Source organism: Papio anubis, chromosome 1, assembly GCF_008728515.1.
Source record: "Papio anubis isolate 15944 chromosome 1, Panubis1.0, whole genome shotgun sequence".
NCBI lineage: Eukaryota > Metazoa > Chordata > Mammalia > Primates > Cercopithecidae > Papio > Papio anubis.
In genome coordinates, this window is record NC_044976.1 from 149,206,216 (window position 1) to 149,229,033 (window position 22,818).

Below are 22,818 nucleotides of genomic sequence, written 5' to 3' on the forward strand. Positions count from 1 at the left end.
GTTTCGTTTGTTTCACTCTCAACAACAGCCCCCTGCCTAGAACATGCCCAACACACAGTGGCTGTGAGCAAAACATGTGCTAAAAGAATGAACACCTGTGGTAGAACCCACCTCGGCTTTTGTGACAGACACCCCAAGGGGTCTGTCGCTGACCGTGACTGACTCCAGCGCAGAGGACATCCGGTGGCAGAGGTGCTTGTTCTGGATGGCAAACCTCAGCTCTTCCTTGACAAAGGGCGTCAGGTTAGCAAAATCCTCAAACACCAGTGACCCAGGAGGGGACAGGCAGGGGACGATGGCAGAAGCACTCACTTCCGAGGCAGAGACCTGGCCTGGGTGTTGAAGCATCATTTTGCTGAAAGACACATTGAAACCCAAACTGTTTCAGGGGCTCTGTGGCATGGGATCAAGTCCCTTTCCTCCACCAGACCTCCAACACCAGAACCCCACCCTCAGAGAAAAGTCCCATAAGCCATTGGGTTTCTGTTTTGTTTTCGTTTCATGCCATCCTCATCTTAAGTAAAACAGGTTCTTAAAATGCACACAGCTCAGTGACATGAACAAAATGCTTATTTGAAGTTTATTAGGGATGATGTTTCAGGCTACTCTGAATTCACAAGAGCTATGAGTTTTGGCTGGTGTGCCTATGTGCAAATGTGGCCTCAAACAGTCCTGAAAGAGGAAGAACATTTTTAAAAAATCAGTGAGGCCATTTTAAAAATCATGAGTAACCTCATTTTCAGCCTCTTTTGCAAAGAGGCTTGACATCAAGTTGAAACTATCAGTGAGTGGAAGTAAAAGCAAAAAGTGGGGAATCCTTGAATTTAGCAAATACATCTCTGAAGCTTCTCTCCCGGAAGTTGGGCCCAAGCAGTGGGAATGAGAAAGGTAACTGTAGCCAGGTGTGTTTCTTCACCCCAGACTTTGGCAGGGGATGGGGAGGTGGATTCTTAAGGTTAAGGTTGGCAAAGCAAAAGGCCTTAAAGAAAAGTGAGGTGCCATATTATGTGGGAGTTGTTCAGACCTGTGGTATAGGGAGAGACTTAGGCTGGGTGTGGGGACAGAGAACCCTGGGGCTGGCTCTGGCACTAAAGAGCAGTGACTTGAGCCAGTCACTTTGGCTCTCTGTGTCTGGTAAATGACTGAGAGCTCCTCCAATGCCAGCATTGAGTCTACACCATTGCTTTACCCAGAGCCTGGCCCAGCACCTGACTCGCCATGCCTCACTGGCCAACTGAATAAATGAAGTGGGGATGGGGCCATCAAATCAAATGCCCCCCATAGTCCAAGATTACCTTTCTCATTCCCATTGCTTGGGCCCAACTTCCGGGGGAGAAGCTTCAGCGATGTAGTTGCTAAATTCATCTCCCTCTATTATTCTATAGCTCAGTGAACCCAAAAGGATGACAAAAGGAAAAAAAAGAGTAGAAATAGTGACAGTTACACGGACCCAATTGGGAAGAGTCCCCCATAAGTCTTGGCCTGCTGTGTACTCCCTCCAGCAGTGGCCATTCCCCCTCCTCCCTGCAGTTGGTTTCCAAGGGGCAATGAGTATAGGGATGAGTGTAGGATGAGTGTGGTCTGGGCATTCCTCTCACCAGGGATCTGTGGTCATTAGCACAGTCCAGACAGCGAAGAAGCCCTCTGGCAAGTCTCAAACATTTAAGGAGTGCCTCCTTCATACCAGAAACCTTAGGGGCACTATCTCGTTTAATCCTCATGAGAACCCAGTGAGTTAGGATTTAGCCCCCTTTTATAGATGAGATAACTGAGGTTTAGACAAACTAAGTCATTTGTCCAAAGTCACAGAATTAATATGGGGCAGCATCAGGATTTGGAATTAAGTTAGTTTGGCTCCAGGATTCATGCCCTTAATTTGTACATTGCAAAAAATGAACAAATATTATTACACATTACAAAAACAAACCAGTATTATGTTATATTGCACAAACAAAACAAAAAACCAGAGCAAATTTTTGGGGGACAGGCCTTAAGGTAGGTGGGAGGCCTGGAAATGAAGTGATGGAGGCGAGGCTAAGTAGAGATTCCTGGGGATAACTTGAACTCTGTTTAATGAACTGCTAATCTTTATGTCAGGGTGCACACCCAGGCTGCTTGCTACCTGCCCTCTGGCAATGTGAGCAAGTGGGTCTCTTATCCACAAAATTCTCATACTGGGGTCAGAAGATGAAAATCTGAAGCCCACTTACTCCATCATGTGTTATCATTGTACCTCCCAGTGGCTTTTTCTCCTCTGTTAAAGAGGGCTTGTAACAATCACCCTATTTTCCCATAATATCCTATGAGGAATTGAGGAACTAATACATGAATATGCCCTGGAAAACATTCCTTTGGCCAGGAGCTCCATGATTACTAGGCCTCCCAGAGATCTCTCCAGCCCAGGGCTGGCTCTCTGACAGAGGCTCTGTGGGGTCCAGGAGGGAGGGTGGCTGGTCACCCTCTTTGATCTCAAAGGCTTCTGAATAGAATACCCTGACTTCAACTCCCCCTAGAGATCTAACATACACCAATGGAGGCAAGACTTCCAGGCCAATGAAAGCTGCCCTTGACTAGTCAAAGAAACCCAGGCTATGGATGTAATTCTTTTCCCAAAGCCCTGTGTCATGAGTCAGAACTGAAGTTCTTCTCTCAGTTTAATCCTATAATCTTAGGATGCTGGGAGGATACTTGTCACTGTCAGGCAATAAACTCTGAGAAACTAGACTTCTAAAGCCAGAGGCTTAAGATTCTCCCATGCATTCATGTTTCCCTGCCCTTTCCAACTTTATTAAAAACCCAGTGATTCAGGGATGACATTCAGAGCTACCACTGGGCTAGTCTTTGTTCGGAGGCCTGGATGGTTCCCTTCTACATGGGTACTTTGAATTTCACTGCAGTAGAGTGTAGTTCCATTTTGCCACCCAACTAGGTTTATTAATGAGATCTCAGGGCTTGGGGTCTGCTGTTTGTGACTCCCATCCCGACTCTTTTTCTTATGTAAAGTCAGCAGTCCCAATGAAAGAAGCTGAAGAATGTCAGTGGTATGGAATGCTTTTATGGAAAGCATTGGGTGGGCTTACTTGGGGACAGAAATGGTTGTAAAAATGTTAAAAGTCTTTCAGAAAGTAAAACAGATGTATCTGTAGAGATCTGGGTTTTCTTGGCACTAGGCTAAAGCTTAACTTCTTGGGATACTTTCTAGTTATTCCTTTACTCAGTCTCTTGAGTTATGATTCAGCCTAGACTCAGGCTGTGTCCCCACAAGGAAATGAAGTTAAATCATCAGACAATTTTTCAGAAAGTTGAGATCCTCAAACATCCTGATCATTGAAAAAAATTGTTTGGGGACCTCAGATCAGAGCTGACTTTCTATGCTGATCATAAAATTGTTCAGACTTGCTACCAAGAACTTGCATTTTGTTTCTGCTTGATTATTTCCAATCAGAAATCATGTTGTATCATTAGTAGTTACATCATTTTCAAGAAAGTGAAACTACTCATGTATTCCTTTAACTGGAAATTCAGCTCCCAGGTTTTTATTTCCTAGTAGCTACAGCTACATTGAATTTTCACTTTTAATTTTCATCCTCTTTCCACTAAGCATTGCTCGCTAACCATCTTATGTTACTAGGAAGCCAATACTGGCCTTTCACTAACTCTTCATATCTTGGTCTTCCTCCCAGACCTTTTGAAGATTGTACATGCAAAGCTGGGCATCAAGGGCCAGAGACAATGTTTCTAAACCTATCAGTGCCAATCACAAGCTAAGCACTCACCAACAAATCACTTAGGGTTTCTGGGCCTCTCATTCTCTTCCTCTGTAATTTGAGATCAAAATTGCCTGCCCCAAAGGGCTGTTAAGAAGGATATATGAGATTTACATATACACTGGGTAGTTATTATTACTGTGACTCCATCTTCTCCATTTCAGGAAAAACTCATTCTGTTGTTATCAATTCAACAAAGCCCTGTTAGTGAGGAATTAACTAAAACCTTCAAGAAATTCAGGTCATTCAGAGCCTCTTTTGTACTCTGATTGACCCCAAGTTCTTTGCAGACCAGGTAGATGTCACCCCACTATTTGCTGACACCAGCATTTCTGCATTACATATTTGAAAGAAAACCAATTCTCACTTATAAACCATTTCTCCCTTGGAAAGCTTCTGTGGCATCTTGACTATGTCCTTCCTCCTCCCCTGCCTGGGTAACACTTGAAGCCACTGGCCTTGTCCCATGCCCAGCCAATTTTAAAAAGAAAGGAATCATGGACTCTATCTAATGGAAATCACACCCTCTCAATATTAGAATCATCTAGGTCAGATTTTCATTTTGTAATGAGTACACTGGTCCAGGGAGGTAAAAATGACTTGCCTGAGGTCATAAAGCTGGTGAGTGGCCCATCCCATGCCAAGCTGCTGACCACCCACCAACTGCTCATTTTGCTCCATCACCAATAGGTATCACCACCTCAAGGGATCAACCAACAAGGCAACCAGAGAACAGAGCCATTAGCCAGGTAGATAAGGGGTCAAGAGTCCTGGCACTTGGTACCAACCACAAAGGAGACTTTGACAGGACTGAGATAGGGAGGGGCTATCGAAGAAAAGGGCCATGGAGAGAAAGGAATTCTATAATGGCTAAAGGGCAAGGAGGAAGAGAGAGAAAAAGAAGGCTCCCAGCACTGCCACAGATGCTGGGTGCTGTATCTTATCCCCACTGCGGGCGTGGGGTGCTGCCTTCTTTGCTGTCTCTGAAACAATTCTGACAGTAACTGCAATCCTCATCTCATCCCATCTTTGACCAGGATATCCTCAAAGCAGGAGCCTGTATGTTGTAGCATTATTCTACAACCAATGCTAACTGCAAAACAACGGGGACAGTAATACCAATTTTTTGCCTTCACTTTAAGTTGTGGAGACAGAAACTTCGAACAGAAGATATGACTGTCACCTACAACGAAAGGGGTACATTGAGAGAACATCCAGATTTTCTGGCTCTCCTTTTTTTTTTTCTGGCTTCGTCAAGGATTTAGTAACTATTTTATTTGTAAGAAAGCATATGTGACCTCTGCAATGAAATTAGGGAAAAGAAAATGTTTAGGAGGAAAGGAAGTAGATGAGAGACAAAAATGGGGATAGGAGGAGCAGAGAAGGAGAAGGAATCCAGTGGAAAGAAAACTGGTGAGGGAAAAGATGCCCTGCAGAAAAGTCCCCTTTCCCCCACTGTCTGGACACCGGTCAATGACATTAGATAGAGACCCACAGCATTCAAGTCCCCTCACTGGCTCCTTTTCTTCCCACTACACCACCCCAGAATCTGAAAATCTCCAGACAGAAAGGACCTCAGCAGTTATCTGGTCCAACCACTGCATTGTGCCCTCCAACACGCAGAGGGGGCCGGTACTGCCCATGTGCCCCTATTTCCCGGCTCGGCATACTGAGGCTCAACGACATCGATTGCAGTGTAAGCGCTCAGAGTCCTGGCACTAGACCACAAAGCCATTCTCTCAAATATCTGCACAACTGACTCCACACCCTCGCTTCCCCGCCACGGTGGGTCTCCCGCGGACCCGCCGAAGGAAAAGCCAGAGTGAGAGTCCCAGGTGTGTGGGAGTCCCAGGCTCGGGTTCCAGACACCAACCGGTGCCGGGAGCCCTTCCCGTCGTCCGCCCTGGGACAGCGCGACACCAGCGCTCTCCACTTCCAAACTTATCCCAGCTAACTTTTTCTCGGGGTTGCCTTCTCGGTCCTGCCGCCAGCGCTCCGGGGTGCCCAGGGCGACCCCCAGCGGCCGCGCACGCGACGCCGCCCGCCCTCCTGCCCCTTCCCCATTCATTCCTCTCTGCGCGTGGGGCAGCCCTCCCGCAAGCCTCCTGCCTTCGTGCCTCTCTGCCGACCCCGGGAAGGATCGGCTCCCTCAGTGCCGTGTCTCGAAGCGAGGGATGCAGCGGGACGGCGAGCTGGGCAGCCTCGGACACCCCAGCGCACCCGCCCACCCACCTCACGCCCTCTCCCAGCCCCGCAAGCCAGCGCCGTCTGCGGAGGGAAGCGGCGCTCCAGGCTGGCGGCAGAGTGGACGCCCGACCTCCGTCACCAGGAACCTTTCGCGCCCCAAGTCAAAAGAGAAAGTTAGTTCTTTCGCTTTGCGGGAAACTTTTCAAAGCGCCGAGGAGCAGCGGTGGCTTAGAAGAAGTTAAAGCCAGAGTTATTTCCAAGCCGGAGACTGGGGGCGCGGATCTGGGGTGGGTCAGGGGTCGGCGGACTGGTTACTTAGAGGGGCGCGAAGGGAATGAAGGCAAGCCGCCCTCGTCGCGCTCACTCCCTTGGCTTCCAGCGCTCACCTCCAGGCTCCGCTCGGGGCGGCCAGGGTCCGGAGGACGGGCAGGGTCGGGACGGGGTCGGGCGGGCTGTTTGTCTGGCCGGCGGGCGAGCACCAAGGACTCACGGCCGGCGCGCGGGCTGAAGGGTGCGCTCGGGCGGCGGCGAGAGAAGAGAGCTGTGCAGTGCGCGCCTAGCTGCGTGCGACTGTGGCTTGGAGAGCGTTGCATCACCCCTTTTATAGCCCTCAGGCGGGCGGCGCGGTCGTTTACTCCGTGTTGCCAGTCCCAGGCTGACGTAATGCTATTAATAGCTTCCCGGGAGAACCGGCCGAACGGAGCGGAGGAAGGGGGGTGGGGGAGGGGCCAAGGCGGGGCGGAAGGCGGGTGGAGATGGGGGGGCACTGGTGATGCAAGTTCGGGGAGGAGCCAGCCGAGGCGCGTTCCCCCAGCCTCGCTTACTGAGACACACACCAGCCCGCCCTCTCTCTCCATATCAGGACCGGAGTCGCCTGGGATAGCCGCCAGATGTGCGTACTCGCTGCTGCGTGTTCCAGGCATGACCAATGGTGCCCAAGCCAGCGGCATGACTCCACCGCGCTGGCATCTCTCCCTCCGCTAGGTTGAGGAGCGGGGGGGCGGGGAAGGTGGGGAGGCGGGTCCCGGCCCCAGCCCAGACTAGGTGAGGCTGGGAAGCGGGCACGACCTTTCTCTAAAATGCGTGGTCATTTTCTGGAGCTTCAGGAAAATACCCCCTCCCCCACTGGCCTCCTACTTCTCTAGCAGGGACAGAATAGGGGCAGAAGCGTTAGTCTGTGATGTGGGGAAGGTGTCCAAAGTCACCCTTCGGTGTATCCACGCCGTTACCCGCCGGGTGTGACCTCCGCGGCGGGGACCGCGAGAAGCCCGCCGGTTAACACAAAAGCGGAGGGCAGCCCTCTGCTGGCACCGTGCGCCGGAGCCCACGGCCCCGGACCCTCCACATAGACGCACACGCAGGACAGCTCCGGGCTCCGAGACTAGGGCGAGTGGTAGGACCGTATCGGTTCGATTTTTCTTCTTTTTTTTCAATCACAAAGCGTTTGAAATTGACAAGAACGTCTCAGTGAAACCAACAAGAGCGTGAAAAGATCAGAGTCCCGGAGGAATCAGAGGCAGCCCAGTGGGAGCGTAGGAGGGGGCGGAAGCCAGTGGCCAGGACTAGGGGGAAAGAGAAGGTGCTTTGGGGTCCGCGAACCTGCCCAGGCCTGGGGGTCGCCCCGCTCTCAGGCAATATTTAGGGAAAACCCATCCTCAGCTTTCACGGGTTCTTCTGCTCCCAGAGCCTACTGGACTGGGACCAGACGGCCCGGAATGGGGACGCACTGACCACAGGCGGAACCCGCAGCAGAAATCCCCTCTGCCCTCAAGCCAGGGTGGCGGGAAAGGCGGGGCCCCGTAGCCGAGATTCGAGCTGAGACCTCAACAGAACTGGGTTTAAACCTTAAAAACGATTTCCTGATTCTTATTCCCCGACCCCAACAGTTTCTGCTCAGAGAGTGGCAGAACCAGTAACCTTCTTGACTGCCTGTGGATGACTATTTGTGGACATAAGTGTGGCCCGGGACTTTCGCACCTGCCTGGGAGGGAGACTTGCGCGGCCGCAGGGTGTGGGGGCACGGCAAAGGGCAGAAACACCTCCTTTCCACCTGCCTCTGGGAGAGAGGCGGCCGAAGGTCATAGTTTGGTAATTTGGGGTAGAAACTAGAGGTGTCTGGAGCCCGGGTCTCACTTGAAGTCCCCAGTTCCCCCCACCGGGGTTCCTCGCCGCCTAGCCCGACCTCACTCAGAGCACCCCTCTCCCCATGGGCCTGGGAACACGCGGAGGGCGGCCTCGGAAGTCTTTGCGCCCCGGCGGGCCCTGAAGCCCTGGGGTTCCACGCGGGATCCTCAGAGATCCGGCTCTGCACCTGACCCGATTTCCAGCGGCGTCGCGCGGGAAGTGCAGGGCGGGTGTTTTCGCTTTACTTTTCGCCCTGGTAACGGCTCTCCCGGCCCCACCCTCCGCTCCCACGCCCTCACCCCCGCGCGCCGCGCAGCACACCTCCACAACCCGCCCTCCCGCTGGAGTGCGCGCAGGTAAACCCCGGGCGTGTCGGAGCAACCCCGAGAACACCGGGCGGGATTAGATGGAGGAGTGTTTGTGCATTTGAATGAAGTTATTTGGTATCTCTACTTAGCTATTTTATCTACTTATAGATTGTCCTGGAATAAATAGCACCATTATAAAATGAAGCAAGGAGAGGAGGGAGAACACGTGAAGCTTTTTACTCTTTTTCTGCTGTGAAACAGAAATCTTTCACCAGTTTACAGCTTGAACTATGATTCCATTAATACACGCAAGCCAAATCTGTGGAGATCTGGTCCCGTCCTTAAGGGGAAATTCCAGTTAGGTCGTCAAGTAAATAAACAGCCAGACCGGCCTCCACAAAACGTCAGGGGCTCTGCCTTGGGAAGGAAAGGGTAACTGGGGTGGGGGGAGAAGCCCCTAACACCCTGGTCGGGTTATTTTTATTACCATTGTGCCTCCAGTTCCTTTTATTAATCTTGCTTCATTCTAATTACTCTTAGTTTGGAATCTCCAAGTTACACCTGGATAGAAATGCTGTCCGCTGTTCACAGAAGTCTGATCCTGACATTCTCAACCCTGAAAGTGATAAGAATCTTGACAGAGAACTAAGTCCACTCCCACTTGAATGAAACTCTTATCCAAGGAAAACAAAAACTACTCCTGCCTGCCTCTCTCCCCTCAGCCCCCAGGAGAACCGTGAAATGCCTGCTGAATTGAGACTGGAAAAGAACAGAGCAAGGCAGAGCCCCTGAGGTCTTTGCCACAGGAGAGTGATCAACATCTGAGTCCTTTGCATCCTCATTTTACCCTGACTTAAGTTAATGCCACCAATGTCCAGTGTGCACACTCTCAGCACACACACAGCCAGTGCCATGCAGAGGAGGGCACAGAAAAACTTTCCACACCAAAACTCCTCTCGACGCAAACCAAAGAATGGCTGTCTTGCCTTAGAAGGAAGCCCTGGCTAGGGTGATTTCAGGGGTTAATCCTCAATGAAAGACGGTTAAGCAGAGACTTGAAGATTGCTGAGGTTTTATGCTGGTGAACGGCCTGGGGAATCCACATTCGGATCAGCCTTGGTATGTTTTGCTGAGTGAGATAAGAGTTGGAGACTTCATGCTGGGACATGTGCAAAAGGAAGGGAAAAAATTAAAAGGGGAGGGGAAGGAACTAGGTAATTGAAAACAGCCCACTCGTGGCAACCAAATCTAAACAGAAAAACATTGCAGGGAGCCAACGCAAAAAAAAAAAAAAAAAAGTTCGAGATATTTAATGGTTCTAGCAGTTTCTTAGTTCAGTGCACAATCCCTTCCCACATTCCTCTGCCCCATTACTCTGTTCTGTAAACCCTAAGACTGTATTCGCACCCAGAATGCTAGAAACACAAGGTAAGATCCACCAGAGGAGCGGCAGAGTACTACCAGCCCTGTCTGCCTAGCTCAACCTACTTCTTCGCTTTGAAACAGGAGTGGAGTCGATTTTCTTATACTTTATTCTGTTTCTGAAGCCCACTCTTTCTACAAAGTCAGTTTGAATGTGGGGACTGCTAGTTTAATAGCGTCCAAAATGGGCATTGTCAGGAAACAGGTGCAGCATCACACAGTAGGCACCAAAGTGTGGAAGACACTTGGATTCTGGATTCAGCACTTAGATGCTGTGTCACCTTAAGTAAGTTATTTCTTCAAATGAAAAATGGCACTAACAATAGTGCCTAATGCATAAAATTGTTACAACATTTCTCTGAGGATGTGGCACCCGGTCAGCCCTCAATAGTGGTATCATTAATTAATTATGAATCAAGAAAAGCTTTCTGAGGTGCCCCTGAATCTCTCCAGGAACTCATTAAGTACCCCTTGTCAGTGGCAAATAGTGGATGAAGTCGAGCAATCTCCAGGAATGACAATCATAAGGGGGTGGGAATGAGAGCCCAGGCAGACACGGATGAGAACGGTCCTCATTCCCCATCACAGCAACTCCACCACACACCTGGGGCTCTCCTCAATGCTGGGTGGCCCTGCCAAGTATCCTGGCTAGGAGCAGGGGATTTGGGTTCAGGGTCTGGTTCTGTCTTTGATATTCTTGAGCAAGGCACTCCCCCTTTCTAAGGCTCCCAACTTTTCTGAAGTGAGGAGCCTTGGACTGAGCTCTGATGGTCCTGAATGGGGACCCTCTGCCAAAGCCACCCTATGGGCCTCTGGCAACTTTCCCTAAGAGAGATGGGGAGAGAGAAGACATCATAGGTAAGGCACTGAATACCACAGGGGCAGACCCATTTATGCAACCTTTCTTCCCCTCCAAAAACTAGAGTTAAGAAATGCTGTCCAACTTAAACACAGCCTTTCTCCCACCTCCAATACTTCCAAGAGTTTTCATCCCCATGGACTAGGTGCCTTGTGAGAGAGGGGCGTGGCAGAACACCCCAGGCATGGATTACATCTCTGGGGACTTCTTACGTGTAGCCCATCATCAACAACCATAGACATCTACCTTGGTCTACAGGGCCAAAACCCAGGTAGCAGATACTCCCATTTGAGAGATTAAATCCTGGAGACCCCAGAATCCAAAATGAAGTCCTGGAAGTCAGGGGATTAGCAGGACTCAGGAGACCTGGGATTCATTCACAGGTTTACCTCCAGTCAACTGAGTAAGTATACAGTGAGTATACAAGTCATAAACATGATGTCTCAGTTTCCCAGTCTATAAAACGGAACTACTTAGCATTGACTCCCCCTGGGTTGTTGTAAGAATCAAATGAGATAGTAGATGTGAAAGTGATTTGAAAATAAAAGATTTCTTTGGGGAAAGTTTTACTATAATTTTTTTGTCATTATGAAAATTTGGGAAACAGACAAGAAAAAAATATTACCCACAATCTCAACACTGTCAGCACTGTAGTGTGTTTCCCTCTAATCTTTTTTTCATGTACATGATTGTAAAATATAGTTATGATTTTAGATTGCATGCACCTTTGAAATTTGCTCTTTTTCTTGTTACCTCGAATGGTATATGGTCTTTCTTCTTAAAAATATGTCATTATAAATTATACCATATATGCAAAAGATTACATAGAACACACACATATATATCTATACATTTTGATAATAAAACACATTGGGAACCCACCACTCAACAACTAGACCCCTTTGCCTCCCAGAGGTAACCACTATGCTGATTCTTATTACCATAACTTGCCAATGGATGTTGTATGATTTATTTAATCATTTCTCTACTTTTATAATTTAGAGTGTTGCTAATATTTTGCTTGAATGCTATACACATTTAAATTTTTTTTATAAGGGAAGGGGCATCAAATACCATCATTGCTCAGGATGCTTAAACAGGGTTAAAGAATGAGTCTTGATGCCTACCTTCAAATGCTACACAGGGCATATATATGGTGGAAGATGGAAGGACCCCCAAATATTGTGACTACTTGTGCATTTTCCTTGTTTTCTAACATCCAAACAAAAAATCCTGCAGGCGCTTTTTCCTTCCTTTTTAATCCCTGCCCCTCTCTACTTCCCAACCTCCTTTATTTTCTCTTCATCTAGCTTGAAACAGAAAATGTAGTCTGCAGCATGGGCTAGTGGTACAGAATTAGAGCAGCCAGGCTCTGCTTCTCCCTGTGCCTTCAGGCAAAATTCTCACTGTAGCTCGGGCAGCTCTACCATCTCTATGCCAGTTTGGTGACATGAGTGGCTACCAGGTAGCTGGTCACCTCAGTCTGCACCTGAACAGGTGCAGATGTTTGGTGGTGATTCTCAGAACTAAAAGACACCATAACAAAAAGGACCCTAGAAGTCATTCACTTCCATCTTTCTCAAACTGGACATGAGCACACACACAGGTGTACCAGGGCCATGAGATAAACAAAGGAGTTCTTACTTGAGTGTCTGCCTTAAGTAAAAAATCCTTAAAATGTTGTGTTATATTAAACATATATAGATACGCGGAATTTGAATGTAAGTCATACAAGGATTTCTAAGGAAAGAGAGAAGATATCAAATACATTCTGGGTTTAGCGTCGGCTGCCAAAAGTTTTATTCCTGGGATCTTGAGAGGATTAGTTCCCTCCCTTCTTTCTTTCTTTCTTTCTTTTTTTTTTTTTTTTTTGAGACGGAGTCTCGCTCTGTTGCCCAGGCTGGAGTGGAGTGGCCGGATCTCAGCTCACTGCAAGCTCCGCCTCCCGGGTTCACGCCATTCTCCTGCCTCAGCCTCCCGAGTAGCTGGGACTACAGGCACCCGCCACATCGCCCGGCTAGTTTTTTGTATTTTTTAGTGGAGACGGGGTTTCACCGTGTTAGCCAAGATGGTCTCGATCTCCCGACCTCGTGATCCACCCGTCTCGGCCTCCCAAAGTGCGGGGATTACAGGCTTGAGCCACCGCGCCCGGCCCCCTCCGTTCTTTCTAAGTGTAAAATGCTGCTATGTAGCATTCTGGGTGTTCCAGGCTATGTACTAAGCCCTTCACATACAGTTAATGCTTTTAATTATTGTAGCCACCCTTTGATGGACCTGTGAACATCTCCATTTTATAGATGAGGAAACTGAGGCACAGACAGGGTAAATAACTTGCCAGAAGTCATCTAGCTAGTGAGCAGTAGAGCAGGATTCAACCCAGGCAGTCTGACTCACGAGTCTGAGTGCACAGCCACGATACATACTACTTCCTGGCAAGTGCTCACGGGAAACTTGGGATGCTCTGATGCAGTTCAGGGCCCTCATTTGATGGATGAGAAAACTGAGCTTACAGAGGAAATGTGGCTCTCCATGGTGTCAGAATCATAAATTCTCATACCAAAAGGAACCTTAGCAGCCATTGAGACTCGTGAACCCCTTTTTTTCCCTCTGCCCGGGGAGATGCTGCTCTTGCTAAGATTAGGGTAGAGGTGAAAAAAGCTGATTGTGAGAAGAGCACCCTAAAACATTTCAGGGGCATCCTTAGCTAGTGGCTGACAAAGTATACTATCTCTGGGGCTGAAAAGGGGGTGGTGCAGGGTAGAAGCCAGGGATGGCAGAAAGAACCTGTGGTCAGATAGAACTGAGTTAAAATCCTCCTGCTGCCACCACTTATTTTGTTTTGAGAAGGTCCTATAACCTCAGTTTCTCCTGTAAAATGAGGATAATATCTATTTCCTCATTTATATCTGTTTCCTTAATCATGGGATTAACGAACAATGCACCTTCATTATACATTGTATACCTGTATCAAAATATCTCACGTACCCAATAAATATATACACCTACTGCATAACCCCCAAAATTAAAAAACAATTCACCCTCAAAAGTGCCATTAAATAAATATTACATTTTTCTCTCTTCATGCCTTACCCTTGAAGCTACCAAGTCATGTGGAAACCTAAGACACCAAAGTGTCTAGACCCTCATGGAAAGTTCTGTCCCTCAGGCTGACTTACTGACTGATTTGAAAACAAATTTAAAAATCTTGATGTGTGGCCAGGTCATATTTAGTAATTACTATTTACTGAGCACATACTACATGCCAGGCACAATAGTAAGCACTTTTAAAAATACCCAGTATCTTATTTCATCCTTATAATAACATGTGAGGTAGCTTTTTTTATCTCGGTTCTACAGATGAGGAAACCAAAGCACAGAAAGGTTAAGAAAATTGCTTGTGGGCACTTGATTTAAACACAGATCTGACTTATTTCAAAACTTATATTAAGCGATACTGTCCTCAGAATCTTAGAGAGCATGACGTGTGTTTACTTTTCTTTAGCCTTGCCTCCCTTGTTGAAAATGAGCACCCTCGCTTTACCGAAGTCTTGCTGAATGCACAGATGCTTCTAGAGTTGACCTTACCAGAAAATTCTTACTCCTGATGTCCCAGAGGATTCATGCTTAATAAATTCCAGATCCCTGTGCCCTCAGGGATACTTTCCCCTCTGCCAAATTTGCAATTATTTCATAATTTGCTTTAACCACAAACATAAGCCCTGTTATCGACTGAGTAAACTGAGTAGAGCTTTTTGGACTTTTATTCTTTTCCCAAAATACGATGAACTTGAATCATCAGATGATGAACTTGTACTTGAAACTAGAGTGGCAGAGGGCAAAGTGAGTCACTCCAGTGAGTTTATGCCTATCAATCAATGCATCAAAATTGTGTCCTCTTACCAGACACTGCTCTCAGCAGTCTACTTAGACACCTTGGGGGTAGAAGGGCAATACAAGAGCATTTCTTGACCTGAGGAGTTAAAAATCTTGTTTAGGTGGCAAATTAATATACATGAAGCAGAAGTGCAGCAATATAGTAGGTATTATATATATATATATTATATATGTATGTATGTATGTTTAGTCCTCCAACATTTTAACGAGCACCAACTATATGCTGGATACGGTGTCAGAAGCTGCAGGTACACAGTGATGCATATCTGCCTTCCAGGTGCTCACAGCTCATGGGGAGACAGACTTGACAACAAATAGTTACAGCTTGATGCAGCAAGGGCTAAAGTGGGGCAGGACGGCTCTGCCCAGGAGAGCTGGCAAGAGTTGATGGCTGAGGTGACTGTGGAGCTGGATGTTGAGTTGACCATTTTCTAGGCAAGGGAAGTGGACAGGCATTCCAGGCATAGAGAAAGTCATATGAAGAGGCTGTGAGTGCCAGGAAGGGGCTGTGCCCTACTCATCTCTGTCCTTATTTCCAGCTCTTTGCACAGTTCCAGGCACATGCCAGACCCACAGTGAATATGCATTCATTCAGTGGATGAAAATACAGAATGGAGAGAACATGCAGCGTGTTTGGAGAACAGTGAGGCAATTGCTGAGCAGGAGTATTCGTGGAAGAGAGGGGACGTTAGGGAAGCAAGTCGGGGAAGAACAGAGTGTGATAGGCTTTGAAGATGTAATAATCAGTTTGAACTCTATCCCCAGAGACAAAGGGAGGGGGTCACAGGGTCTGTCAGTGGCACATGGACACAAGCAGATGTTTTTCGAGAAGACTGCTGGTAGAGGGCTGAGGGTGGGCTGGATGGGAGAGAAGATGCCCATGGAGGGCCATCAGGAGGCTGCAACACTGGTCATGTGAGGCCATCGGAGGCCGGATGCACTGAGAAGATGGTGGTATCCCTACTCTCATATGTTGTTCACCCAAAATAAAAATTATTCACAAAACACAATGCTCTTATGCGTACTGAAATTAAAAGAGCCTTTTCCCCCTGGATCTTTTCATTGAAAAATTCAGGATTGCTTCATTAAAGCTGAGCTTCCCTCACTTTTGGGGGCCCTCCCCATTACAGGTACCCTAAGCAGGTACCTGGTCAGTCTTGGGAGTACAGCAGTGTTGCCTCACCTGAGGCAGGGCTGGTGAGGAAAACAGGAGGGGATGATTTGGGGAAACTTCCAGGCAGACATCTTTGGATTTTGGCAGCAGCTTGGTTGTTAGGGTAGATGGAGAGGGGAGGAATCCCCCTATCTCAGATGTTATATAGCATAGCATTGGGGTGGGAAGAAACTGATTGGGTATCATAGGGAGTAGAAGTGAGAAGAGACTAATAAGTGCATTTTGGGACAAAATGCTTAGCAATGGGATGTCAAAGAAGGGAATGGTCCCTAGCCATCAGCATGTTGGGGATATCAAAGTAATGGAAAGACTCAGGGGGGAGAGGAGAGAGAGGGAGGAAGGAGAGCCAGGGTGGGGCCTAAGGCGTAATGTAGGAGTCAGTGTCAGTGTGGATTATTGGAAATTTACAGATAATTACCAAGTACCATGAAAATCTACGTCACTGGTTCACAGCTGTAATCTATGCTTTCCCTCAGGCTTTGGATAACAATATTTGCCCCAGCTAGCTTTCTTATAAAGTGATTAATGAGGACCAGGAATTGTCCCTCAAGAACCAGGAAAAGCCAGTGATCCTCAGCCTGACATAATTGAGAATTAACAAACTAGACACTTATATAAATAAGTCTTTTTTCAGTGCTATGCCACTATTTTAAAAGATATTCACAAAGAGGTTACAACTTAAGGAATGCTGTAGAGATAATGTGAGTCTTAAAGGCAAGATACATATCATCTCACCTCAGTTAAAATGGTTTTATCCAAAAGACAGGCAATAACAAATGCTGGTGAGGATGTGGAGAAAAGTTAACCTTCATACACTGTTGGTGAGAATGTAAATTATACAGCCATTATAGAAAACAGTTTGGAGGCTCCTCAAAAAACCAAAAGTAGAGCTACCATATGATCCAGCAATCCTACTGCTGGGTATGTACCCAAAAGAAAGGAAATGAGTATATCAAAGAGATATCTGCACTCTCATGTTTGTTGCAGCTCTGTTCACAATAGCCAAGATTTGGAGGCAACCTAAGTGTCCATCAACAGATGAATGGATAGAGAAAATGTGGTAAAATAAGCCAGGCATAGAATGGATAGAGAAAATGTGGTAAAATAAGCCAGGCACAGAATGGATAGAGAAAATGTGGTAAAATAAGCCAGGCACAGAAAGACAAACATCATATGTTCTCACTTATTTGTGGGATCTACAAATGAAACAATTGAACCCATGGACATAGAGAGTAGAAGGATGGTTACCAGAGGCTCGGAAGGGTAGTGGGTGTGGGGGAAAGTGAGGATGGTTAATAGGTTACAAAAAAATAGAATGAATAAGACCTACTATTGATAGCATCGCAAGGTGACTGTAGTCAAAATAATTTGCTTGTACATTTAGAAATAACTAGAAGAGTATAATTGGATTGTGATACAAAAGATAAATGCTTAAGGGGATGGATACCCCATTTCCCAAGATGTGATTATTCCATCTTGCATGTCTGTATCAAAATATCTCATGTACCCCATAAACATACACACCTACTATGTACCCATAAAAATTAAAAATAAATAAATTTTAAAAAACAAAATACATATCAACACAGAACAATCATAACTCAATAAAAGCTATAAATAAACAACAAAATACATAGAATAAGGGAAATAAATTTCCATAAAATATTAAAAGTAGTTGTTGGAAGTATGAGTGGGTAACCTTTTCTCTCTTCTACTTATATATTTCTGAATTTTCCAATTGTTTTATAGTGTGGTTGTGCTAATTGTTAAAAGATGAAAGCATAAACTTTCATGAAGGCAAAAACTAATATTACTGTGTGTCTTTCAAAGAGTGTATTTGCCTACTTTTTTCCAGTCCTGCCATTAAGGGGTACTTAAGACTGAGATTCCATCCAAATCAAATCCTAGCTTAATTAAATGTATCAAGCACTCCTTGAACGCCTACAATGTGCCAGGGGCTAAGATGGAATCCAGGAAAGAACAAAATCGTTTCTAAGGTAGGAGAGGGAATGATGAATTAATATTCAATAAGCTCAGTTTTTGTCCTGCTAAACCTCACAGTGACTTACATAAGCGAAACAGAAAGAAATCCAAAGTGTTCTAATCTACACTGAGAACACTGTGGTAAGTGGAAACAACACTGGGCCAAGGTTCAATTTCTGGTTCTGCACTAACTGAGAAACCTGAGGTCCCTCTCTGAGGGTCAGATTCCTCCTGTGTTAGTCAAGGAGGTTGTGCTAAGGGAAGGGCTCCAGAAGGCAGCAAGAGTCTCAACCTCTGCCACTTGCTGGCCTGGGACATTGAACGTAAAGCCAGTATGACCCACCTTGCAAGGCTCATATGGGGCAGGGGCTGAAAAGATAGATAGATGATTGCTAGATAGATAAATGGATGGATAGCTAGCTGGCTAAATATATATAGAGAGAGAAATAGAGATAACTCAGTACCCAGAATATAACAACACATTAGTAAATGGGAGTTTCTATTATTATAAATTCTGAAATTCCTTACAGTTCTTCAATTTTGTGATTGTAAGTGCTGTGTCTACAGTCGATGATGATGAGGATGATGATCATGATGGTGATATTACTTTCTAAGGGCCCCTTTTTTCTTGTAGTCATTCCCTATTGACCAAGGTTCTACAGACGAGACACATACCTGGTCACATAAAAGTGAGTCACTGAGGAGGCCCCATATTTTCTCTGTATTGGATGTGCCTTGCTGGACAAATCACCTCTTTCCCTCAATTTCCAACACTTAGTCTCTGTTTTCTTATCTGAAAATTTGCCCCCGCCAACTTTATTCCTTACATAAAAGTGCTGTGAGGAATAAATTCATACACTTATTAATCACGTATGTATTGAGTGCCTACTGCATGCCTGGCATTGTTCAAAGAGCTGGAAATCCAAGAATGAACAAGACAGAAAGAGGCTCCACACTGGGCACTTAGCAGATACCCCAACATTAATTTCTCCTCTTAGGCTTAATTTAAATGGAAATAAGACAGCAGTGAGAATTCAAAGAGATTCTCAATTCAGAAGAACAAGTGTTATCTCTTCAGCATTCCTTTAAAGAATTTGGGAACAAAACACTGACTGTTAACTAGTTCACCATTTATGTGCTAGAGGGAAGCCACCTTCTTTTTCTCCCTTCGCATTGGCCTTGAAAGGGAGCCAGTGGGTGAGAGGGGACCTGGTCCTTTCTTTCTGACATACAGAGCGTTAGCTTTAACTTTCACATTCCCCACAGCACTCTACTGCCTTGGCTCTGTTACATGTCCTGACATGTAGAACCAAAGGAAACACAAAGTGAAAATGAAACAAATGTTCCACCTGAGTCACTGTCTGTGTTTCTCTTTTATCACCAAAGCAATGAACTCCCACACAACTGAGGCTTGTTCTATTTAGGTTGTAAAACGTCACCTTTGTAATTAAAGCACACTATTATTGTTATAAAGTAAACAATTGGAAAACATGTTCTTAGAAACATCTCTCTGATTCATAAATATTTGGGTGGTGAAATCACAGAAGTGGAATGCTAACCTTGCTAACACGCTAGTGATAAGATCAGTAGGCACTTATGTTACACAGGGGAAAGTTAGCCTTAGTGTGCAGTAGAAAAGTGAGATGGAAAAGAGGAGTTATCTTGTAATGGCCATTTGGAATCACAGAGGTTTAAAAAATATAAACTATTTTTTCTTATGTTAAATTTCACTTCACTTGTGTTGAATATTAATTCATTGAAGGATTATTTTGTTCCCACTCCACTGGGGCCACACCCCACAGGCACTTTAAGCCCCAGCCGCTTGAGGCGCTAGTGGTTTCACTTTCTCATCAAGCCTCTCACATCCAACATTCTTGTCGATGACAGAATTTCCTCCTCCTCCTGCCATCCAAACCTTTCCATTTGCAAAACTGCTGTTTCATTTTATCTTTCAAAATCCAGTTGCAAAGTCACTTCCTTGTGTAGGTAAAATAATGTTAAGTCACATCCAGGACTAACCATGTAATTAGCGGGGCCTATTACTAAATGCAAATGTGGAGCCCCTTATTCAGAAATTATTGAGAATGTCAAGTCAGTGACAGCAGAGCATTAAGCCAAAGTGAAACCTGTTAAGGGTGGGACTGAACAGGTCATCCGGCTTGTGAAGCTAGCCATGAACACATCTTTTCTGTGTTCCCATAGTTCTTAGAGGATATTTTTGCTTCTTGGCCATTCAGCATCTATCCATCCCAATTCAAGTAATGGTTTCCCAGTTTTCCTCTGGGAAAGCCACTCCCCTAACATTTCTGGTCCCTGTGCATTGGGTGACCAGTCAGAGCAAACCAGGCCAGGGACCACTGTGGTTGGTCCAGGAAGGGGTTCAGGATCCATGTAGAGCCACTGTGCTGCGGGAGTACTGGGCTGGGGCTGCTGGAGGCAGCTTACTAGCTGGCCTTGAAGGCAAGGGGCTGTAGCCTGGGGCTGCTGAGGTTGCCATGTGCAACTGGAGAAAAAGGACAGAGTCAAGAGGTTCTACATCAAACTGGGTGGCAGCCACATTTTCTGCAGAGTTTTCAGTTGTACGAACCAGCAAGTCCCCACTTTTTGTTAAGCCATTTTGTACTGTTTTTTTCTAACAAGCAAAAGAGTCCTAGGGGCTACACATCTATTTGGTCTTTATGTACATATTTTTATACATGTGTTTCCCTACAGTTTTATTAACTCCTTGGGAGTGAGTATCCTATTTTGCTCATCTTACCATCCTCAGTGGTTGAGATATTATTAAAATATCCTTTTACCTTTTAAATAAATAGAATTGTAATAGTAGATGGTAAAACAATAATTGACAACCCTGCAATTATCCTCGATTTCTGTTGTGAAACTTAACCAGTCTGTAGAATCGGAATGGCTGTGAGCCCCTGCACATGGATTCAGTTCAATACATGCTAAGTCCAGGTGGCCAGGCAATCAACCAATGGGTTAATTCTGCTCACAGGTGCTGGCAACACTCTCTTCTTTCCCCTGACCTGTAGGCCTGTAAGGGGCCCAGTAGCTTCAGCCCACAAAGCACATTCACACCCATTAGCCCGTCTGCATCTCCCACAACCCTAAAAAGGGGTCAGGCGGGGCGCTTCATCTCCATTTTACAGACTGGAGATTGAAATAGAGTCTGGGCAGTTTCAAAAACATGTTCTGTTTGTGTCTATAGACCCAGGCTCTCCTATACCCCCTGACACCCTCATCTGAGACTCTTCTGCCCTCTGTCTTTGCTCTGTCTTCTCCCTCCTTGCTCTTTGACCCTTCCACCCTAGTAAGGCAAAATGTGTAAGAGGTAGAGTGACTTTTTAAATCTGACACCAGTAGGACTCTGTTTATTTATAACGGCACAAAATAAGCACAATGCCAACTCTGGAAAATTGTTAGTTTGTCTGTTTGTTTAGTTCATAGTCTCTGAATATTTACTTTTTATAAATAAGTTATTTGTATTTAATTTTAAAAGAAAAATAATGAATTCCAGCTAGAAACTTACAATAAAACATGTTATAGTCCTTGCCAATCTTCCATTACATTCATGAAGCATGTAGACTACCTAGGATGTGTCTTAGCCTCATGCATCATTTCTCCAGGCCTCATCTACAGGGGCTGCTGGCCAGCTGCTCTTCAGCTCCACCGAGCCCCAAATGGGAGGAAATGGAATTCAACTTCACAGGGAGGGCTAGACCAGACAGAGGGAAGACTGATGCTCTGTGAGCGCTCAGACATTGGAGCAGGCTACCAAGACGGGTGGGTGACGATTCCTTCTAGGTGGATGTGTGTGCCTGAGTGGGCACCCATATGCAGGCAACTCAAGGACTAATTGGACATAGGGAGCTATCTTACGTGAAATCTGAGAGCTCAAGAATTCTGGGAGTGGCTACTGAACATCACAGATTGAACAGGGACTTTGGGGAGGTTCTAAAGATCTACAGAAAAATAAAGACAACCCTAGGGCTAAGAATGGTGACTGATATAAATAGAGACGCAGACACATAGGTATGCTTACAATCATTTACAAAGTCTTAAGAACACTTTTTTTGTTTTTAAAGAGACAGGGTCTCTCTCTATAATCCAGGCTGGAGTGCATTAGGGCAATCATAGTAGCTCACTGCAGCCTTGATCTCCTGGGCTCAAGTGATCCTCTAGCCTCAGCCTCCTAAATAGCTGGGACTACAAGCACATGCCACCATGCCCAGCTAATTTTTAAATTTCTTTTTTTTTTTTTTTGGTACAGATGGGATCTCACTTTGTTGCCCAGGCTGGTCTTGAATGCCTAGTCTCAAGCCACCCTCCCACTTCAGCCTCTCAAAGCACTGTGGTTATAGATGTGAGCCACCACAAGCAAGAACACTTATTTTTAAATGCCATATTATCAATGGGTATATTGGGCTGGCAGCACCCAAACCCATAGATCTGTTTTAATATCTCAAGAATTGAGACCATCAGATACAAGGGCTTCTTGTTGTGATGTAATAGAAAGCACACAGCCCACCAAAGGGGTTGAACCTGAATGAAATCCGGCCCCTAGATCTGACTATTTGTTTTTGTGAAATTCAGAGGATAGAGGAAATGGTTAAACAATGCTGAGGATGTAATCAGCCAAATCCAGAATGAGGAAAATTCTACAGAACAAATTACCTCATTTCTTCAACAAATAAATGGCATGAAAAATAAGGAGAAAGAATATAGTAGGTTAAAATAGACTTAAGAGACGTATCAACCAAATATAGTGTGTGGACCTTGTTAGGATCCTGATTCTGTCAAACTAACTGTAAAAGGACATTTAAAGACACACTTTTGGAAATGTGAACCTAGATTAGCTAATTCAATGATACTAGAAAATTGTAATTAAATTTGTTAGATATGTTGTGATTATTATCTTAAAAGCCCTTATCAGTCTTTAAAAGGAATAAAATACTTAGATGAAAGTTGAAAACATTATAAGTGAAATAAACCAGATTTTTAAAAATGCTGTATGATTTCACTTAGATGAAGTGTCCAGAATGGTCAAATCCAGAGACAGAAAGTAGAATAGTGGTTACTAGGGGCTAGGTTGAGGGAGAA

At 45.6% G+C, this 22,818-nt stretch overlaps 1 protein-coding gene and 1 long non-coding RNA gene across 4 annotated transcripts in view; one reads left to right on the top strand and one right to left on the bottom strand.

Moving 5' to 3' along the window:
• The window catches only part of ATF3 (activating transcription factor 3), a 53,952-nt gene that overhangs the window by 5,409 nt on the left and 25,725 nt on the right, over nt 1–22,818 (bottom strand). The window contains exons 1-2 of one of the 3 annotated variants that reach the window (XM_003918788.4): nt 6,341–6,656; nt 112–355 (exon numbers count right to left, since the gene is read on the bottom strand). In XM_003918788.4, the coding sequence (XP_003918837.1) occupies nt 112–351 (240 nt within the window). In that variant the 5' untranslated portion in view covers nt 352–355; nt 6,341–6,656. Of the gene's footprint in view, nt 1–111; nt 356–1,295; nt 6,313–6,340; nt 6,657–22,818 lie in introns of those variants that run through there. The other 2 variants (XM_021933355.2, XM_003918789.5) reach the window with 2 other exon arrangements.
• Nucleotides 6,768–9,684, top strand: LOC110742288. Its single transcript, XR_002519795.2, has 2 exons — nt 6,768–6,846; nt 8,927–9,684. It is a non-coding gene; the product is annotated as an uncharacterized LOC110742288 (long non-coding RNA).